Genomic DNA, 22,106 nt, shown 5'->3' on the forward strand with positions numbered 1-22,106 from the left:
CAGATGGATAGAAGCTTGTAGGACGAACGAATGGAAAGAAATAAGGGACTAAAATTCTTGTTTTTAGAAATATTAGCAAACACTGTCGATACAAAGTGGTGTTTTCTTCAGCAAAGTGAAGAATTTTCAGCAATTCTCCTGTGTTTCTGTTTCTTCCCTTTTCTTTCTTACATTTCCTCTTTATCTCTGTGTCTCTGTTACTCTCCCTTTAGCTCTGATTTTAACTCAGGGCAGGAATCAGGTAGAGACCGAGACAAAGGCCAAAACCCCGCTGAGCTTGGCAGCATGAATCACAGGCAATTTTAACTCCCGGGCCTGATCTGCAAGCTCCCTCCCCCCACTCCGATCAGTTGCCCGCCCGAAAAGGTCAACAGCTGGCCGGTGGGCGAGAGTGCAATGTCGGGGGCAGGTACGTCACGGGGAGGCTGTTTCGTGACGGCCTCGCGATTGGGGGGAGGGCAGTGTTCCTATGGGAAGCAGAGGCCTAAACATTCCTCATGGGGCTTGGAGAAACAGTGGACTTTTGAAGTTAAAAACTGGGATATATGTAAATAAAGGATGACTTCCATAGTGGAAGGTAATTTATCAGTTTAATGCAAGGTGCATTCCACTGCATATATCACACTGCAGACTTACTCTATTATCCTACATGTATCACACCGTGTGTTGTTCTGTATATAATACATTGCAGGCTCAGTGTGTTATCATAGAATCATAGAAAATTTACGGCACAGAAGGAGGCCGTTCGGCCCATCGTGTCCGTGCCAGACGAAAATGAAACCCAGCCTAATCCCACTTTCCAGCATTTGGTCCGTAGCCTTGTAGGTCACGGCATTTCAGGTGCACATCCTTTTAAATGAGTTGAGGGTTTCTGCCTCTAACAACTTTTCATGCAGAGAGTTCCAGACCCCCACCACCCTCTGGGTGAGAACATTTTTCCTCAGCTCCCCTCTAATCCTTCTACCAATCACTTTAAATCTGTGTCCTCTGGTTATTGACCTCTCTGCTAAGGGAAATAGGTCCTCCCTATCCATTCTCTCTAGGTCCCTCATAATTTTGTACATCTCAATTAAATCACCCCTCAGCCTCCTCTGTTCCAAAGAGAACAACCCCAGCCTATCCAATCTTTCCTTATAGCTGAAATTCTCCAGTCCTGGAAACATCCTTGTAAATCTCCTCTGCACCCCCTCTAGTGCAATTACATCCTTCCTGTAATGTGGTGACCAGAACTGTGCGCAGTACTCAAGCTGTGGCCTAACCAATGTTTTATACAGTTCCAGCATAACCTCCCTGCTGTTATATTCTATGCCTCGGCTAAGGAAAGTATCCCATATGCCTTCTTAACCACCTTATCTACCTGTCCTGCTACCTTCAGGGATCTGTGGACATGCACTCCAAGGTCCCTCACTTCCCCTACATCTCTCAGTATCCTCCCATTTATTGTGTATTCCCTTGCCTTGTTTGCCCTCCCCAAATGCATTACCTCACACTTCTCCAGATTGAATTCCATTTGCCACTTTTCTGCCCATCTGACCAGTCCATTGATATCTTCCTGCAGTCTACAGCTTTCCTCCTCACTATCAACCTCAAGGCCAATTTTTGTATCATCTGCAAACTTCTTAATCATGCCTCCTACATTTAAGTCCAAATCATTTATATCACAAAAAGCAAGAGACCTAGTACTGAGCCCTGCGGAACTCCACTGGAAACAGCCTTCCAGTCACAAAAACACCCGTCGACCATTACCCTTTGCTTCCTGCCACTGAGCCAATTTTGGATCCAACTTGCCACTTTCCCTTGGATCCCATGGGCTTGTACTTTTTGACCAGTCTGCCATGTGGGACTTTGTCAAAAGCCTTGCTAAAATCCATGTAGACTACATCAAATGCACTATCCTCATCGACCCTCCTTGTTACCGCCTCAAAAAATTCAATCAGGTTAGTCGGATACGACCTTCCCTTAACAAATCCATGCTGACTGTCCTTGATTAGTCCGTGCCTTTCTAAGTGAAGGTTTATCCTGTCCCTCAGAATTGATTCCAACAATTTGCCCACCGCCGAGGTTAGACTGACGGGCCTGTAATTACTCGGTCTATCCTTCGCTCCCTTTTAAAACAACAGTACAACGTTAGCAGAGCTCCAATCCTCCGGTACTACGCCTGTATCCAGTGAAGTTTGGAAAATGATGGTCAGAACCTCCGCTATTTCCTCCCTTGCTTGGGATACATTTCATCCGGCCCTGGTGATTTATCTACGTTCAAAGATGCTAATCCCCTTAATACTTCCTCTCTCACTAAGTTTATCCCATCCAATATTTCACACTCCTCCTCCTTAACTACAACGTCTGCATCATCCCTCTCCTTTGTGAAGACAGATGCAAAGTATTCATTAAGAACCATACCCACATCTTCCACCTCCATGCATAGTTTACTTTTTGGTCTCTAATAGGCCCTACTCTTTCCTTAGTTATCCTCTTGCTCTTGATGTATTTATAAAACACCTTTGACAATATTTTTTCATGCCCTCTCTTTACTTTCCTAATTTCCTTTTTAATTTGACCCCTGCACTTTCTATACTCCTCTAGGCTTTCTGTAGTTTTGAGCTCTCGGTGTCTGACATAAGCTTCCCTTTTTTGCCTTATCTTACCCTGTATGCTTCTTGTCATCCAGGGGGCTCTACAATGGGCAGTCCCACCCTTTTTCTTTGTGGGAACATGTTTACCCTGAACCCCTTTACTCTCCCCCTTGAATGCCTCCCACTGCTCTGACACTGATTTACCTTCAAAGTAGCTGTTTCCAGTCCACTTTTGCTAAATCACTTCTTGGCTTAGTAAAATTGGCCTTTCCCCAATTGAGAACTTTAACTCCTGTTCTACCTCTGTTCTTTTCCATAACTATGCTAAATCTACGGAGACGTACAACACCAGGTTATAGTCCAACAGCTTTATTTGAAATCACAAGGTTTCGGAGCTTTGCTCCTTCGTCAGGTGACTCACCTGATGAAGGAGGAAAGCTCCGAAAGCTTGTGATTTCAAATAAAGCTGTTGGACTATAACCTGGTGTTGTACGACTCCATACATTTGTCCACCCCGGTCCATCACTGGCATCTCCACATCTATGCTAAATCTAACTGTATTAGGATCACTACCACCAAAATGCTCTCCCACTGATACTCCTTCCACCTGCCCAGCCTCATTTCCTAAAAGTAAATCCAGAACTGCCCCCTCTCTGGTTGGGCTTGCCACGTACTGGCTAAAAAAGTTCTCCTGAGTGCAATTTAAGAATTTTGCGCCCTCTATACCCTTCACACTGTTTATGTCCCAGTTAATTTTAGGGTAGTTGAAATCCCCTACTATTACTGCTCGACTGTTTTTGCATTTCTCAGAAATTTACCTATATATTTGCTCTTCTATCTCTCTCTGACTGTTTGGGGGTTTATAGTACACTCCCAGTAGTGTGACTGCCCCTTTTTTGTTCCTTAGCTGAACCCATATGGCTTTGTTTGATGATCCTTCTAACATATCATCCCTCCTAATAGCTGTAGTTGTTTCTTTAACCAAAATTGCCACCCCCCTCCTTTTTTATCCCCTTCTCTATTTCGTCTGAAAACCCTGTAATCAGGAACATTGAGCTGCCAGTCCTGACCCTCTTTAAGCCATGTTTCCGTAATAGCTAAGATATCGTACTGCCACGTGTACTGCGCATGTTATCTTGTATATAACACACTGCAGGCTCTGTGTGTTATTCTGTATATAACACACTACAGGCTCTGTGTGTTATTCTGTATATAACACACTGCAGGCTCTGTGCGCTATTCTGTATATAACACACTGCAGGCTCTGTGTGTTATTCTGTATATAACACACTGCAGGCTCTGTGTGTTATTCTGTATATAACACACTGCAGGCTCTGTGTGTTATTCTGTACATAACACACTGCAGGCTCTGTGTGTTATTCTGTATATAACACACTGCAGGCTCTGTGTGCTATTCTGTATATAACACACTGCAGGCTCTGTGTGTTATTCTGTACATAACACACTGCAGGCTCTGTGTGTTATTCTGTACATAACACACTGCAGGCTCTGTGTGTTATTCTGTACATAACACACTGCAGGCTCTGTGCGTTATTCTGTATATAACACACTGCAGGCTCTGTGTGTTATTCTGTACATAACACACTGCAGGCTCTGTGTGTTATTCTATATATAACACACTGCAGGCTCTGTGTGTTATTCTGTATATAACACTGCAGGCTGTGTGTGTTATTCTGTATATAACACACTGCAGGCTCTGTGTGTTATTCTGTATATAACACTGCAGGCTCTGTGTGTTATTCTGTATATAACACACTGCAGGCTCTGTGTGCTATTCTGTATATAACACACTGCAGGCTCTGTGCGCTATTCTGTGTATAACACACTGCAGGCTCTGTGTGCTATTCTGTATATAACACACTGCAGGCTCTGTGTGTTATTCTGTATATAACACACTGCAGGCTCTGTGTGCTATTCTGTATATAACACACTGCAGGCTCTGTGTGTTATTCTGTATATAACACACTGCAGGCTCTGTGTGCTATTCTGTATATAACACACTGCAGGCTCTGTGTGTTATTCTGTATGATACAGCTGTCATTGGGAAAATGCTAGAATCCATTATTAAGGAAGTAGTAGCAGGACATTTGGAGACAAATAATACAATCAAGGAGAGTCAACATGGTTTTATGAAGGGGAAATCGTGTCTGACAAATTTATTAGAGTTCTTTGAGGAAGTAACGGGCAGGGTGGATAAAGGGGAACCAATGGATGCAGTATATTTGGATTTCCAAAAGGCATTCAATAAAGTGCCACATGAAAGATTACTGCACAAGAGCTCACGGTGTTGGGGGTAATATACTGGCATGGATAGAGGATTGGCTGACTAACAGAAAACAAAGAGTCGGGATAAAAGGGTACTTTTCAAAATGGCAATCTGTAACTAGTGGGGTGCCGCAGGGATCAGTGCTGGGGCCTCAACTATTTACAATATATATCAATGACTTGGATGGAGGAACAGAGTGTCTTGTGGCCAAATTTGCTGATGATACAAAGATAGGTGGAAAAGCAAGTTGCGATGAGGACACAGAGTGTCTGCAAAGGAATATTGACAGGTTAAGCGAATGGGCAAAAATTTGGCAGATGGAATATAATGTGGGAAAATGTGAAGTCATCCACTTTGGGAGGAAAAATAATAAAGCAAAATATTATTTGAATGGAGAAATACTACAAAATGCTGCGGTACAGAGGGATCTGGGTGTCCTCGTACATGAAACACAAAAAGTCAACATACAGGTACAGCAGGTAATCCGGAAGGCAAACGGAATATTGGCCTTTATTTCTAGGGGGATGGAGTATAAAAGCAGGGAAGTCATGCTACAACTGTACTGGGTGCTGGTGAGACCACACCTGGAGTACTGCGTACTGTTCTGGTGCCCATATTTATGGAAGGACATACTTGCATTGGAGGCAGTTCAGAGAAGGTTCACTAGGTTGATTCCAGGTATGGAAGGGTTGTTTTATGAGGAAAGATTGAACAGGTTGGGTCTATACTCATTGGAGTTTAGAAGAATGAGAGGAGATCTTATTGAAACATACAAGATTCTGAGGGACTCGATAGGGGAGATGCTGAGAGGATGTTACCCCTCATGGGGGAATCTAAAACTAGGGGGCATAGTCTCAGAATAAGGGGGCGCCCGTTTAAGACGGAAATGAGGAGGAATTTCTTCTCCCAGAGGGTCGTGAATCTTTGGAATTCTTTACCCTAAAAAGCTGTGGAGGCTGAGTCATTGAATACATTCAAGGCTGAGTTAGACAAATTTTTGATCATGATGGGAGTCAAAGGATATGGGGAAAGGGCAGGAAAGTGGAGTTGAGGTAAAAATCAGATCAGCCATGATCTTATTAAATGGCAGAGCAGGCTCGAGGGGCTGAATGGCCTGCCCCTGCTCCTATCTCTTATGGTCTTATGATGTTATGGTCTTACGATACACTGCAGGCTCTGTGTGTTATTCTGTATATAACACTGCAGGCTCTGTGTGTTATTCTGTATATAATACACTCAGGCTCTGTGTATTACCCCCTATATAATGCAGGCTCATTGGGGAATATTTTCCTCTTTAATTATGGTGCTTTAATGCAAATATATGTGGGTGCGTTGAAAATAGGCCCTGGAGGAAGTCCAGCAGGGGAGGGGAGGTCCCTGTTTGGCCCAGAGCGATGGAAAGAGATTAGCACGACGGCAATGGAGGCAGCTTGGAGACTCACTGCTAATACAACCAGCCCCATGCACAGCAGTGCAATGCAGAAAGAAGTTCAATGATCTTACCAGGTCAGGCAAAATAATGGCGGCCTTCTTAGAATGCTCAGCACTTAGTGACCTCTCCTCACACTCTTTCAAAAGTGCTTGAATGATTGATATCAATTCACAGAAGGGAGCATGGTTCCCTTTACATCCCCAGTGACCTCTGCTGGGAGCGCCGCGAGCTCTGCTGGGAGCGCCGCGAGCTCTGCTGGGAGCGCCGCGAGCACTGCTGGGAGCGCCGCGATCACGTTGTTCAACAATCTCTTTTCCTCCTAGCTTTATACCTGAGAAGCAGAACCAGCCCCCAGTGCATCTGCTCTGCCAGCACTTCAGATCACGTGTCCTCACTCACTCTCTCCCTCATCAGCAGCTGCCGAGAGACATCAACCCTGAGGGAATGAGAGGGGGAAGTGGAGGGAGTGAACTGGGTGACACGCACAGAACCAGTGTACTTGCTACCCGGAGGGGCCGGAGAAATCAACCTTTGTCTGACAAACCTTGGGACCATGATCTCACGGGTCACGCTAATAAAAGAATATGAAATAGGTTTTCCAGGCACCAGGGCCTGTGTTAGACAGTGTGCTGCAGACAGGGCCTGTGTTAGACAGTGTGCTGCAGACAGGGCCTGTGTTAGACAGTGTGCTGCAGACAGGGCCTGTGTTAGACAGTGTGCTGCAGACAGGGCCTGTGTTAGACAGTGTGCTGCAGACAGGGCCAGTGTTAGACAGTGTGCTGCAGACAGGGCCTGTGTTAGACAGTGTGCTGCAGACAGGGCCTGTGTTAGACAGTGTGCTGCAGACAGGGCCTGTGTTAGACAGTGTGCTGCAGACAGGGCCTGTGTTAGACAGTGTGCTGCAGACAGGGCCTGTGTTAGACAGTGTACTGCAGACAGGGCCTGTGTTAGACAGTGTACTGCAGATAGAGGCTGTGTTACGTGTGTACTGCGGAGAGGGGCTGTGTTATGTGTATACTGCGGAGAGGGGCTGTGTTACGTGTATACTGCCGATAGGGGCTGTGTTACGTGTGTACTGCGGAGAGGGGCTGTGTTACGTGTATACTGCGGAGAGGGGCTGTGTTACGTGTATACTGCGGAGAGGGGCTGTGTTACGTGTATACTGCCGATAGGGGCTGTGTTACGTGTGTACTGCGGAGAGGGGCTGTGTTACGTGTATACTGCGGATAGGGGCTGTGTTACGTGTGTACTGCGGAGAGGGGCTGTGTTACGTGTATACTGCGGATAGGGGCTGTGTTATGTGTATACTGCGGATAGGGGCTGTGTTACAGGTGTACTGCGGAGAGGGGCTGTGTTACGTGTATACTGCGGATAGGGGCTCTGTTATGTGTATACTGCGGATAGGGGCTGTGTTATGTGTATACTGCGGATAGGGGCTGTGTTACAGGTGTACTGCCGATAGGGGCTGTGTTACGTGTGTACTGCCGATAGGGGCTGTGTTACGTGTATACTGCGGATAGGGGCTGTGTTATGTGTGTACTGCGGATAGGGGCTGTGTTATGTGTGTACTGCGGATAGGGGCTGTGTTACGTGTGTACTGCGGATAGGGGCTGTGTTATGTGTGTACTGCGGATAGGGGCTGTGTTACGTGTGTACTGCGGATAGGGGCTGTGTTATGTGTGTACTGCCGATAGGGGCTGTGTTACGTGTGTACTGCGGATAGGGGCTGTGTTACGTGTATACTGCGGATAGGGGCTGTGTTACAGGTGTACTGCGGAGAGGGGCTGTGTTACGTGTGTACTGCGGATAGGGGCTGTGTTACGTGTATACTGCGGATAGGGGCTGTGTTACATGCGTACTGCGGAGAGGGGCTGTGTTACATGCGTACTGCGGAGAGGGGCTGTGTTACGTGTATACTGCGGATAGGGGCTGTGTTACAGGTGTACTGCGGAGAGGGGCTGTGTTACGTGTATACTGCCGATAGGGGCTGTGTTACGTGTGTACTGCGGAGAGGGGCTGTGTTATGTGTATACTGCGGATAGGGGCTGTGTTACATGTGTACTGCCGATAGGGGCTGTGTTACGTGTGTACTGCCGATAGGGGCTGTGTTACGTGTATACTGCGGATAGGGGCTGTGTTATGTGTGTACTGCGGATAGGGGCTGTGTTATGTGTGTACTGCGGATAGGGGCTGTGTTACGTGTGTACTGCGGATAGGGGCTGTGTTATGTGTGTACTGCGGATAGGGGCTGTGTTACGTGTGTACTGCGGATAGGGGCTGTGTTATGTGTGTACTGCCGATAGGGGCTGTGTTACGTGTGTACTGCGGATAGGGGCTGTGTTACGTGTATACTGCGGATAGGGGCTGTGTTACAGGTGTACTGCGGAGAGGGGCTGTGTTACGTGTGTACTGCGGATAGGGGCTGTGTTACGTGTATACTGCGGATAGGGGCTGTGTTACATGCGTACTGCGGAGAGGGGCTGTGTTACATGCGTACTGCGGAGAGGGGCTGTGTTACGTGTATACTGCGGATAGGGGCTGTGTTACAGGTGTACTGCGGAGAGGGGCTGTGTTACGTGTATACTGCCGATAGGGGCTGTGTTACGTGTGTACTGCGGAGAGGGGCTGTGTTATGTGTATACTGCGGATAGGGGCTGTGTTACATGTGTACTGCCGATAGGGGCTGTGTTACATGCGTACTGCGGAGAGGGGCTCTGTTACGTGTATACTGCGGAGAGGGGCTGTGTTACATGTGTACTGCGGATAGGGGCTGTGTTACGTGTGTACTGCGGAGAGGGGCTGTGTTACGTGTGTACTGCCGATAGGGGCTGTGTTACATGCGTACTGCCGATAGGGGCTCTGTTATGTGTATACTGCGGAGAGGGGCTGTGTTACGTGTGTACTGCGGAGAGGGGCTGTGTTACATGTGTACTGCCGATAGGGGCTGTGTTACGTGTATACTGCGGAGAGGGGCTGTGTTATGTGTATACTGCCGATAGGGGCTCTGTTATGTGTATACTGCGGATAGGGGCTGTGTTACATGCGTACTGCGGAGAGGGGCTGTGTTACATGCGTACTGCGGAGAGGGGCTGTGTTACGTGTATACTGCGGAGAGGGGCTGTGTTACGTGTGTACTGCGGAGAGGGGCTGTGTTACATGTGTATACTGCCGATAGGGGCTCTGTTATGTGTATACTGCCGATAGGGGCTCTGTTATGTGTATACTGCCGATAGGGGCTCTGTTATGTGTATACTGCGGAGAGGGGCTGTGTTACGTGTATACTGCCGATAGGGGCTGTGTTACATGCGTACTGCCGATAGGGGCTCTGTTATGTGTATACTGCCGATAGGGGCTCTGTTATGTGTATACTGCGGATAGGGGCTGTGTTACAGGTGTACTGCGGAGAGGGGCTGTGTTACGTGTATACTGCGGATAGGGGCTGTGTTACATGTGTACTGCGGAGAGGGGCTGTGTTACGTGTATACTGCGGATAGGGGCTGTGTTACAGGTGTACTGCGGAGAGGGGCTGTGTTACGTGTATACTGCGGAGAGGGGCTGTGTTACAGGTGTACTGCGGAGAGGGGCTGTGTTACGTGTGTACTGCGGAGAGGGGCTGTGTTACGTGTATACTGCGGATAGGGGCTGTGTTACGTGTATACTGCGGAGAGGGGCTGTGTTACGTGTATACTGCGGAGAGGGGCTGTGTTACGTGTATACTGCGGAGAGGGGCTGTGTTACGTGTGTACTGCGGAGAGGGGCTGTGTTACGTGTATACTGCGGATAGGGGCTGTGTTACGTGTATACTGCGGATAGGGGCTGTGTTACAGGTGTACTGCGGAGAGGGGCTGTGTTACGTGTATACTGCGGATAGGGGCTGTGTTACGTGTATACTGCGGAGAGGGGCTGTGTTACAGGTGTACTGCAGAGAGGGGCTGTGGGTATTAACCCCTATATATTTCAAACTGTACCATGTGGGCATTGTTTACAGTTAGATGCATGACTATCGAAGAGTTTCAGATATACGTATGACTATATTGTAAAATTGACAGTTAGATGTATGACTGTATTGCGCAGTTTACAATTAAATATATGACTGTCTGGTTCTGTTTACAGTTAGATAGATGACTGCATTGTACAGTTTACAGCTAGATGTGTGTCTATATTTTACAATTTACAATTAGATTTATGACTTTATTGTACAATTTACAGTTCGATGTGTGTCTGTATGAAGTTGTTTACGGTTAGCTATATGACTGTCTGGTTCAGTTTACAGTTAGATGCGTGTCTGTATTGTGTAATTACAACTTAGATGTATCACTGCCTTGTACAGTTTACAATTAGATATATGACTGTATTATACAGTTTATTGTAAACAATTTTACAACACCAAGTTATAGTCCAGCAATTTTATTTTAAATTCACAAGCTTTCGGAGATTTTCTCCTTCCTCAGGCAAATGTTTCAAGATCTATACAGTTTAGGGTTAGATGTGTGTTTGTATTGTACAGTTCAGTTAGATGTATGACTGTATTGTACAATTTACATTTAGTTGCGTGCCTGTCTGATTTAGTTTAATGTTGGATGTATGACTGAATTGTACAGTTTATAGTTAGATCAATGATTATCTGGTTCAATTTAGAGTTAGATGTGTATCTGTATGGTGCAGTTTGCTGTTAGATGCATGACTATATTGTGTAGTTTTCAGTTAGATATATCACTAAACTAAATCAGTTGCATGCCTGTATGATTTAGTTTACAGTTGGATGCATGAATGCATTGTGCAGTTTAGTTAGATATATGACTGTATGGCTCAGTTTACAAATAGATGGTATGACTGTCTCTTCCCATTTACAATTAGGTGTATGACTGTATTGTACAGTTTACAGTTAGATGTATGCCTGTACGGTGCAGTTCACAGTTAGATTTATGACTGCCTGGTTCAGTTCACGGTTGGGTGCATTACTGTATGGTTTCATTTACAGTTAGATGTACGACTATATTGTATAGGTTACAGTTAGATCTGTGACTGTACTGTACAATTTAGAGTTAGACGTAGGACTGAATGGTGCATTTTACTTAGATGTAATATCATGAGGTTTAGAATAGCTATGGAAAAGGACATGGACCACTCTAAAGTAAAAATACTCAATTGGAGGAGGGCCAATTTAGAGTCATAGAGTCATAGAGTTATACGGCATGGATAGAGGCCCTTCGGCCCATCGTGTCCGCGCCGGCCATCAAGCCCTGTCTACTCTAATCCCATATTCCAGCATTTGGTCCGTAGCCTTGTATGCCATGGCACCTCAAGTGCTCATCCAAATGCTTCTTGAATGTTGTGAGGGTTCCTGCCTCCACAACCCTTTCAGGCAGTGAGTTCCAGACTCCAACCACCCTCTGGGTGAAAAAGTTCTTTCTCAAATCCCCTCTAAACCTCCCGCCTTTTACCTTGAATCTATGTCCCCTTGTTATAGAACCCTCAACGAAGGGAAAAAGCTCCTTAGTATCCATCCTATCTGTGCCCCTCATAATTTTGTACACCTCAATCATGTCCCCCCTCAGCCTCCTCTGCTCCAAGGAAAACAAACCCAATCTTCCCAGTCTCTCTTCATAGCTGAAGCGCTCCAGCCCTGGTAACATCCTGGTGAATCTCCTCTGCACCCTCTCCAAAGCGATCACATCCTTCCTGTAGTGTGGCGACCAGAACTGCACACAGTACTCCAGCTGTGGCCTAACCAGTGTTTTATACAGCTCCATCATAACCTCCTTGCTCTTATATTCTATGCCTCGGCTAATAAAGGCAAGTATCCCATATGCCTTCTTTACCACCTTATCTACCTGTTCCGCCGCCTTCAGGGATCTGTGAACTTGCACACCAAGATCCCTCTGACCCTCTGTCTTGCCTAGGGTCCTCCCATTCATTGTGTATTCCCTTGCCTTGTTAGTCCCTCCAAAGTGCATCACCTCGCACTTTTCCGGGTTAAATTCCATTTGCCACTGTTCCGCCCATCTGACCAACCCATCTATATCATCCTGCAGACTGAGGCTATCCTCCTCGCTATTTACCACCCTACCAATTTTTGTATCATCAGCGAACTTACTGATCATACCTTTTACATTCATATCCAAGTCATTAATGTAGACCACAAACAGCAAGGGACCCAGCACCGATCCCTGTTGTACCCCACTGGCCACAGGCTTCCAGTCACAAAAACAACCTTCGACCATCACCCTCTGCCTTCTGCCACTAAGCCAGTTTTGTATCCAAAGTGCCAAGGCACCCTGGATTCCATGGGCTCGTACCTTCTTGACCAGTCTCCTGTGCGGGACTTTATCGAAGGCCTTACTGAAATTTCAATGGGATGAGGTTGGATCTGGCCCGGGTAAATTGGAATCAAAGATTGGAAGGCAAAACTGTAATTGAACAGTGGACGGTCTTTAAAGAGGAGATGGTTCGGGTACAGTCTAGGCACATTCCCACGAGGCAGAAAGGTAGGGCAATTAAAGCCAGAGTTCCCTGGCTAACAAAAGAGATAGTGAGCAAGATGAAACGGAAAAAAGGGGCGTATGACAGATATCAGGTTGATAACACAACACAGGCAGAATATAGAAAGTTCAGAGGGGAAGTGAAAAAGGAAATAAGAGGGGCAAAGAAAGAGTATGAGAATAGACTGGCGGCCAACATAAAAGGAAATCCAAATGTCTTCTACAGGCAGGTAAACAGTAAACGGGTAGTAAGAGGAGGGGTGGGGCCGATTAGGGACCATAAAGGAGATCTACTCATGGAGGCAGAGGGGATGGCCGAGGCACTAAATGAATAATTTGCATCTGTCTTTACCAAGGAAGAAGATGCTGCCAGAGTCTCAGTAAAGGAAGATATAGTTGAGATACTGGATGGGCTAAAAATTGATAAAGAAGAGGTACTAGAAAGGCTAGCTGTACTTAAAGTAGATAAGTCACCCGGTCCAGATGGTTTGCATCGTAGGTTGCTGAGGGAAGTAAGGGTGGAAATTGCGGAGGTACTGGCCATAATCTTCCAAACATCCGTAGATACGGGGATGGTGCCAGAGGACTGGAGAATTGCAAATGTTACACCCTTGTTCAAAAAAGGGTGTAAGGATAAACCCAGCAATTACAGGCCAGTCAGTTTAACCTCAGTGCTGGGGAAACTTTTAAAAACGACAATCCGGGACGGAATTAACAGTCACTCGGACAAGTGTGGATTGATTAGGGAAAGCCAGCACGGATTTGTTAAAGGCAAATCATGTTTAACTAACCCGAGAGTTTTTTGATGAGGTAACAGAGAGGGTAGATGAGGGCAATGCAGTTGATGATGTGTATAAGGACTTTCAAAAGGCGTTTGATAAAGTGCCGCACGGTAGGCTTATCATCTAGATTGTGGCCCATGGAATAAAGAGGGCAGTAGCAACATGGATACAGAAATGGCTAAGGGACAGGAAACAGAGAGTAGTGGTGAATGGTTGCTTTTCGGACTGGAGGGAGGTGTACAGTGGTGTTCCCTGGGGGTCAGTGCTGGGACCACTGCTTTTCTTGATATATATTAATGACCTGGACTTGGGTGTACAGGGCACAATTTCAAAATTTGCAGATTACACAAAACTTGGAAGGGCAGCAAACAGTGAGGAGGATAGTGATAGACTTCAAGAGGGTATAGACAGGCTGGTGGCATGGGTGGACACGTGGCAGAGGAAATTTAACACAGAAAAATGCGAAGTGATACACTTCGGTAGGAAGAATGAGGAGAGGCAATATAAACTAGAGGGCACAACTCTAAAAGGGGTGCAGGGACAGAGAGATCTGGGGGTTTATGTACACAAATCATTGAAGTTGGCAGGGCAGGTTGAGAAAGTGGTTAAAAAAGCATACGGGATCCTGGGCTTTATAAATAGAGGCATAGAGTACAAAAGTATGGAAGTCATGATGAACCTTTATTAAACACTGGTTCGGCCACAACTGGAGTATTGTGTCTAGTTCTGGGCACCACACTTTAGGAAAGATGTGAAGGCCTTAGAGAGGGTGCAGAAGAGATTTACTGGAATGATTCCAGGGATGAGGGTTTTTAGTTCCGTGGATAGACTGGGAGAAGCTGGGGTCGTTCTCCTTGGAACAGAGACAGTTGCAAGGAGATTTGATAGAGGTATTCAAAATCATGAAGGGTCCAGACAGAGTAGATAGAGAGAAACTGTTCCCATTGGCGGAAGGGTCAAGAACCAGAGGACATTGATTTAAGGTAATTGGCAAAAGAACCAAAGGTGACATGAGGAAAAACTTTTTTACGCAGCGAGTGGTTAGGATCTGGAATGCACTGCCCAAGGGGGTGGTGGAGGCAGATTCAATCATGGCCTTCAAAGGGGAACTGGATAAGTACTTGAAAGGAAAAAATTTGCAGGGCTCTGGGGAAAGAGCAGGGGAGTGGGACTAGCTGGATTGCTCTTGCATAGAGCCAGCCCGGACTCGATGGGCCGAATGGCCTCCTCCATGCTGTAACCTTCCTATGATTCTATGAATGATTGAATTGTACAGTTATGATTATGTTACAGTTAGATTTATGACTGCCTGGTTCAGTTCACAGTTAGGTGCATTACTGTATGGTTTCATTTATAGTTAGATGTATGACTATATTTTGTAGGTTACAGTTAGATCTGTGACTGTATTGTACAGTTTGCAGTTAGATCTATGACTGTCTAGTTTCCTTGGCTCAATTAACAGTTAGATGCAAGCCTGTCTGGTTTACAGTTAGATGTATGACTGTATTTTTCCATTTACAGTTAGATGTATGACTGTATTGTACAATTTACAGTTAGATATATGGCTGAATGGCATAGTTTACAGTTAGATAAATGACTGTCTCGTTCCATTTTCAGTGAGATGTATAACTGTATTGTACAGCTTACAGTTAGATGTAATGCTGAATGGTGCAGTTCACAGTTAGATTTGTGACAGTGTTACACAGTTTATGGTTAGATGTATGACAGTATTGTACGGTTTACAGTCAAGATGTATGATTGTATTGTGCAGTTAACAGTTAGATGTGTGACTGTATTTTACAGTTTACGGTTAGATATGTGTCTGTGTTGTACAGTTTACAGTTAGATGTATGACTGAATGGTGTAGTTTACAATTAGATAAATGACTGTCTCGTTCAATTTTCAGTGGGATGTATAACTGTATTGTACAGCTTACATTTAGACCTATATCTGAATGGCGCAGTTAACCGTTAGATGTGTGACTGTACTGTACAGTTTATGGTTATGTGTATGACTGTATTGTACAGTTTACAGATAGATGTGTGTCTGTATTGTACAGTTTACAGTTTGTTGGATTTCTGTATGGTGTGGTTTATGGTTAGATGTATGACTACATTGTACAATTTACAGTTAGATGTATGACTGAATGGTGCATTTTACAGTTAGATAAATGTATGACTGTATTACACAGTTTACAGTTAGATAAATGACTGTATTACATGGTTTACAGTGAGATGTATGACTGTATTACACGGTTCACAGTGAGATGAATGACTGTATTACACGGTTTACAGTGAGATGTATGACTGTATTACACGGTTTACAGTGAGATGTATGACTGTATTACACGGTTCACAGTGAGATGTATGACTGTATTACACGGTTCACAGTGAGATGAATGACTGTATTACACGGTTTACAGTGAGATGTATGACTGTATTACACGGTTTACAGTGAGACGTATGACTGTATTACACGGTTTACAGGGAGACGTATGACTGTATTACACGGTTTACAGTGAGATGTATGACTGTATTACACGGTTTACAGTGAGACGTATGACTGTATTACACGGTTTACAGTGAGATGTATGACTATTACACAGTTTACAGTGAGATGTATGACTGTATTACACGGTTTACAGTGAGATGTATGACTATTACACGGTTTACAGTGAGATGTTTGACTGTATTACACGGTTTACAGTGAGATGTTTGACTGTATTACATGGTTTACAGTGAGATGTATGACTATTACACGGTTCACAGTGAGATGTATGACTGTATTACACGGTTCACAGTGAGATGAATGACTGTATTACACGGTTCACAGTGAGATGTATGACTGTATTACACGGTTTACAGTGAGACGTATGACTGTATTACACGGTTTACAGTGAGACGTATGACTGTATTACACGGTTTACATTGAGATGTATGACTGTATTACACGGTTTACAGTGAGATGTATGACTGTATTACACGGTTTACAGTGAGTTGTATGACTGTATTACACGGTTTACAGTGAGATGTTTGACTGTATTACACGGTTTACATTGAGATGTTTGACTGTATTACACGGTTTACAGTGAGATGAATGACTGTATTACATGGTTCACAGTGAGATGAATGACTGTATTACACGGTTTACAGTGAGATGTATGACTGTATAACACGGTTTACAGTGAGACGTATGACTGTATTACACGGTTTACAGTGAGACGTATGACTGTATTACACGGTTTACAGTGAGACGTATGACTGTATTACACGGTTTACAGTGAGATGTATGACTGTATTACACGGTTTACAGTGAGATGTATGACTGTATTACACGGTTTACAGTGAGTTGTATGACTGTATTACACGGTTTACAGTGAGATGTTTGACTGTATTACACGGTTTACAGTGAGATGTTTGACTGTATTACACGGTTTACAGTGAGATGTTTGACTGTATTACACGGTTTACAGTGAGATGAATGACTGTATTACACGGTTCACAGTGAGATGAATGACTGTATTACACGGTTTACAGTGAGATGTATGACTGTATTACACGGTTTACAGTGAGACGTATGACTGTATTACATGGTTTACAGGGAGACGTATGACTGTATTACACGGTTTACAGTGAGACGTATGACTGTATTACACGGTTTACAGGGAGACGTATGACTGTATTACACGGTTTACAGTGAGATGTATGACTATTACACGGTTTACAGTGAGACGTATGACTATTACACGGTTTACAGTGAGATGTTTGACTGTATTACATGGTTTACAGTGAGATGTTTGACTGTATTACATGGTTTACAGTGAGATGTATGACTATTACACGGTTCACAGTGAGATGTTTGACTGTATTACATGGTTTACAGTGAGATGTATGACTATTACACGGTTTACAGTGAGATGTATGACTGTATTACACGGTTTACAGTGAGATGTATGACTATTACACGGTTTACAGTGAGATGTTTGACTGTATTACACGGTTTACAGTGAGATGTTTGACTGTATTACATGGTTTACAGTGAGATGTATGACAATTACACGGTTCACAGTGAGATGTATGACTGTATTACACGGTTCACAGTGAGATGAATGACTGTATTACATGGTTCACAGTGAGATGTATGACTGTATTACACGGTTTACAGTGAGATGTATGACTATTACACGGTTTACAGTGAGTTGTATGACTGTATTACACGGTTTACAGTGAGATGTATGACTGTATTACATGGTTTACAGTGAGTTGTATGACTGTATTACACGGTTTACAGTGAGTTGTATGACTGTATTACACGGTTTACAGTGAGTTGTATGACTGTATTACACGGTTTACAGTGAGTTGTATGACTGTATTACACAGTTTACAGTGAGTTGTATGACTGTATTACACGGTTTACAGTGAGTTGTATGACTGTATTACACGGTTTACAGTGAGTTGTATGACTGTATTACACGGTTTACAGTGAGATGTATGACTGTATTACAGTTTACAGTGAGTTGTATGACTGTATTACACAGTTTACAGTGAGATGTATGACTGTATTACACGGTTTACAGTGAGTTGTATGACTGTATTACACAGTTTACAGTGAGTTGTATGACTGTATTACACGGTTTACAGTGAGTTGTATGACTGTATTACACGGTTTACAGTGAGTTGTATGACTGTATTACACGGTTTACAGTGAGATGTATGACTGTATTACAGTTTACAGTGAGTTGTATGACTGTATTACACGGTTTACAGTGAGTTGTATGACTGTATTACACGGTTTACAGTGAGATGTATGACTGTATTACAGTTTACAGTGAGTTGTATGACTGTATTACACGGTTTACAGTGAGTTGTATGACTGTATTACACGGTTTACAGTGAGTTGTATGACTGTATTACACGGTTTACAGTGAGATGTATGACTGTATTACAGTTTACAGTGAGTTGTATGACTGTATTACACGGTTTACAGTGAGTTGTATGACTGTATTACACGGTTTACAGTGAGTTGTATGACTGTATTACACAGTTTACAGTGAGTTGTATGACTGTATTACACGGTTTACAGTGAGTTGTATGACTGTATTACATGGTTTACAGTGAGATGTATGACTGTATTACATGGTTTACAGTGAGATGTATGACTGTATTACATGGTTTACAGTGAGTTGTATGACTGTATTACACAGTTTACAGTGAGATGTATGACTGTATTACATGGTTTACAGTGAGTTGTATGACTGTATTACACAGTTTACAGTGAGATGTATGACTGTATTACATGGTTTACAGTGAGTTGTATGACTGTATTACATGGTTTACAGTGAGTTGTATGACTGTATTACACGGTTTACAGTGAGTTGTATGACTGTATTACACGGTTTACAGTGAGTTGTATGACTGTATTACACGGTTTACAGTGAGATGTGTGACTGTATTACATGGTTTACAGTGAGTTGTAGGTGTTTGAATTACTGGGCACAGTTTAAATTGAGCTGCTTCACGTGGTTCTCCACTCTCGGTGTAAAAGGGCAGTCTCGGCATCTCCGGTCACCGTGTCCCTCAGACCGAGACGGGCAGGGTCCCGAGTGCGGATATTGGGGACCGGCCGGATTTCAATCTCGGAAGTGCCGCCTGGCACAGATTCTCCATCCCCTCCCCCCGAGGATGGGAAGGTTACTGCCGGTCACCGCCGGGCTCTGGGATCCGCCAGGAATTTACTGAATAATAACAGTCGCCAATGAGGGGTCTGAGCAGAGAGACAGCAGCCCCTCCCGGCCGAACAGCCGACAAACAACTTTTAAACAAAAAAAACTTTCACAATAACTTTTTATCTATTAATATTTTCTAAATATTTTGGATCCAATATATGAAAAAGTTTCAATCGCACGCGGAATTTTAGAATACAAACCTTACTGACGTTAACGTTTGAATGTAATTACTTAAATTTATGAATGAAATATTAATTTTAAACATTAAACCTTACCTATGTGATTAGGCGGGTAACTCGCTGACACTCTGGTGAGTGGAGGCAGAAAGATGCAAATCCACGGAAAGTAACCAGCCCCTGTCATAGTCCCAAGTTTTAATATCTTTACAACCGTGATTCTAATGTTTTTAAACAATGACTTTCCAAAAAAAATCCGTTTATGAAGAAATCCAGCTGTTTTTACAGAGCACGCTGGCTTTTGTGGAGACTTCTTGTCCTGCCTCTTGTGGGGGTTTCTCTCTCTCTCTATCTATTCTATCTGTATCTCTCTCTTGCTGTCTGTCTCCCTCTCCCTATCTGTCTCTGTCTCTTTGTGTGTCTGTCTGTCTCTCTCTCTATGTGTGTCTCTGTCTCTCCCTTTGTCCCTCTCTATGTCTGTGTGGGTGTCTCTCTCTCTCTCTGTTTCTTTCTCTCTCTGTATGTGTGTGTGTGTCTCTCCCTTTGTCTTTCTCTCTGAGTCTGTGTGTGTGTCTGTCCCACTGTATCTCTTTCTCTGTGTCTCTCCCTCTCTCTGTCTGTGTGTGTGTCTCTCTCTCCCTCTGTCCCTCTCTATGTCTGTGTGGGTGTCTCTCTCTGTTTCTTTCTCTCTCTATATGTGTGTGTGTCTCTCCCTTTGTCTTTCTCTCTCTGAGTCTGTGTGTGTGTGTGTGTCTGTCCCACTGTATCTCTTTCTCTGTGTCTCTCCCTCTCTCTGTCTCTGTGTGTGTGTCTCTCTCTCCCTCTGTCCCTCTCTATGTCTGTGTGGGTGTCTCTCTCTCTGTTTCTTTCTCTCTCTATATATGTGTGTGTGTCTCCCTTTGTCTTTCTCTCTCTGAGTCTGTGTGTGTCTGTCCCACTGTATCTCTCTCTCTGTCTGTCTGTCTGTCTGTCTGTCTCTCTTGCTCCTGTGCAGGGTCCCTCTCTGCCTGTGGTTCTGTCACACTCCGTTTCTCCCTCTTCCACTTTTTCTAATCTCCCCGGTGTGATATGCTAATCCCTGCCGATCTATTGGTTATTCATTGACCCCAGGGTGGAGATTTTTTTCCCTCCCTTTGGCTCAGCCCCAGCCTCCACTCAAGCTGCTAACGTGTAATTGCGGACCTGCCGCCTCTCATTCAAGTTCTGTACTATGTTCAGGCGTTGTGTGTTGATGAGAAGCCGCCACACACCAGGCGGGTCATTCAAACAACCCACCTAACGGGGCCCCGGGGCAGCTCCGTCTCCACATTGCACCGAACCGCTGGGATCATTTTTCTCGGTGCGGGTTTAATCCCTTCTACGTGACCAGGAGCAGAATTTGATTGATGGGACAGATGTCCCAATGGTCCCTTTTGAGCCCGTGTTTCACTCAGTCCACCATCTCCCCAGGGCTGTAAGTTAAGGACATTCCCACATGTGACATACCAGCCCAGCTGTGCCACTGGGTATCAAAGAGAGTCTTTCAGGCTTTTCCGCACATAATCTTCCTGATGTCCCTTCCTCGTGTGAAAATTCCCACTGGAGCTTGTCTCTCCCGCCCAGCTGGACATTGACAGGAATTTCTGGTAATATTTCAGGTCAACAGGTGGGTGATTCAAGCGGAGTTGTGGAGTGAATCCTGGTGACCATCCCAACTCCCATTAGTTCCCATTGTCGAGTTTCAATCGATCAAACCCCCTCCCATTCACTGTCCAGAATTACGACGAACCAAATCCCAATGGGGTGGCAATAATTAGATCAGGGTGTGCTGACATAATTCAGTTCCCATTTGAAAGTTGTATATTCTGTCATTATTTCTATACAATACTTTGATTCTTTATTATTTATAGTTCAATAGCAAAGTCTATGGTAATTTGAGAAGCAGAGACTTGGTTGGAGTCTAAGGGGGCGATTTTAACTCTTAGCCGGGAACGCCACACGTCCGTAAATATTGGCGTGGGGGACCCAGAAGTGAATTGAGTGTGTCACAATCTGCGATCGCAACTCAATCGAAGGTGAGTATTTGAATTTCAGGGTTTCCCACGTGCCAGGCAGCCAGATTGACAGGCAGTGAAAGGAGCTGCTAATCAATGAGGGGGGACAGGACGGAGAGAGATCATCGGCACTGGAAAAAATCAGAGGGGAGGGGACGTGGACAACATCGGGGGGGGGGGTGGGGAGATCAGCCAGTGATGACATTGAGGGGTCCAGCCAGCAACGGAGATGGGTGGAGGTAGGGGGTCCCCCATCGGGAGGGGGCTTGGCCGATCGCGGGGTCCTGTCGCTGGCCAGGTGAGCTTGTTGGGCCTGGATGACGTACTCCTGCTCCTCCGGGCCCACAAGCTGAGAAATAAAGGCACTCACCCCATGGATCCGGCCCATCCCCACCTGCTTTCACCTGGCGTGATTCAGAAGCGATGGGAAACCCGAACAGGTAAGGTTAAATTTGTTTGATTGTTCCAATACAAAAAATATTAAGTACCTCAAGTATCTCAACGAGGTACATTGCCCTTTTAAGTATTGGCCTGACCACTTTAAGTGGGGGCAGGACTTCCTGGTGTTTGCTGTCCACACGCAGACAAACTTGCCTGGGTTAAACCCAGAAGTGGA

General features: G+C 44.8%; 1 protein-coding gene across 1 annotated transcript in view; it reads right to left on the reverse strand.

Annotated features, from left to right (window-relative positions):
- The window catches only part of LOC137299332 (lipoprotein lipase-like), a 73,251-nt gene extending 52,738 nt beyond the window's left edge, over positions 1-20,513 (reverse strand). The window contains exon 1 of the mRNA XM_067967992.1: positions 19,557-20,513. Coding sequence (XP_067824093.1) covers positions 19,557-19,644 — 88 coding nt within the window. The 5' untranslated portion in view covers positions 19,645-20,513. The remainder of the gene's footprint in view (positions 1-19,556) is intronic.
- Between the last annotated feature and the right edge of the window lie 1,593 nt (positions 20,514-22,106).

This window comes from Heptranchias perlo, chromosome 29 (genome assembly GCF_035084215.1).
Source record: "Heptranchias perlo isolate sHepPer1 chromosome 29, sHepPer1.hap1, whole genome shotgun sequence".
Taxonomy (NCBI): Eukaryota; Metazoa; Chordata; class Chondrichthyes; order Hexanchiformes; family Hexanchidae; genus Heptranchias; species Heptranchias perlo.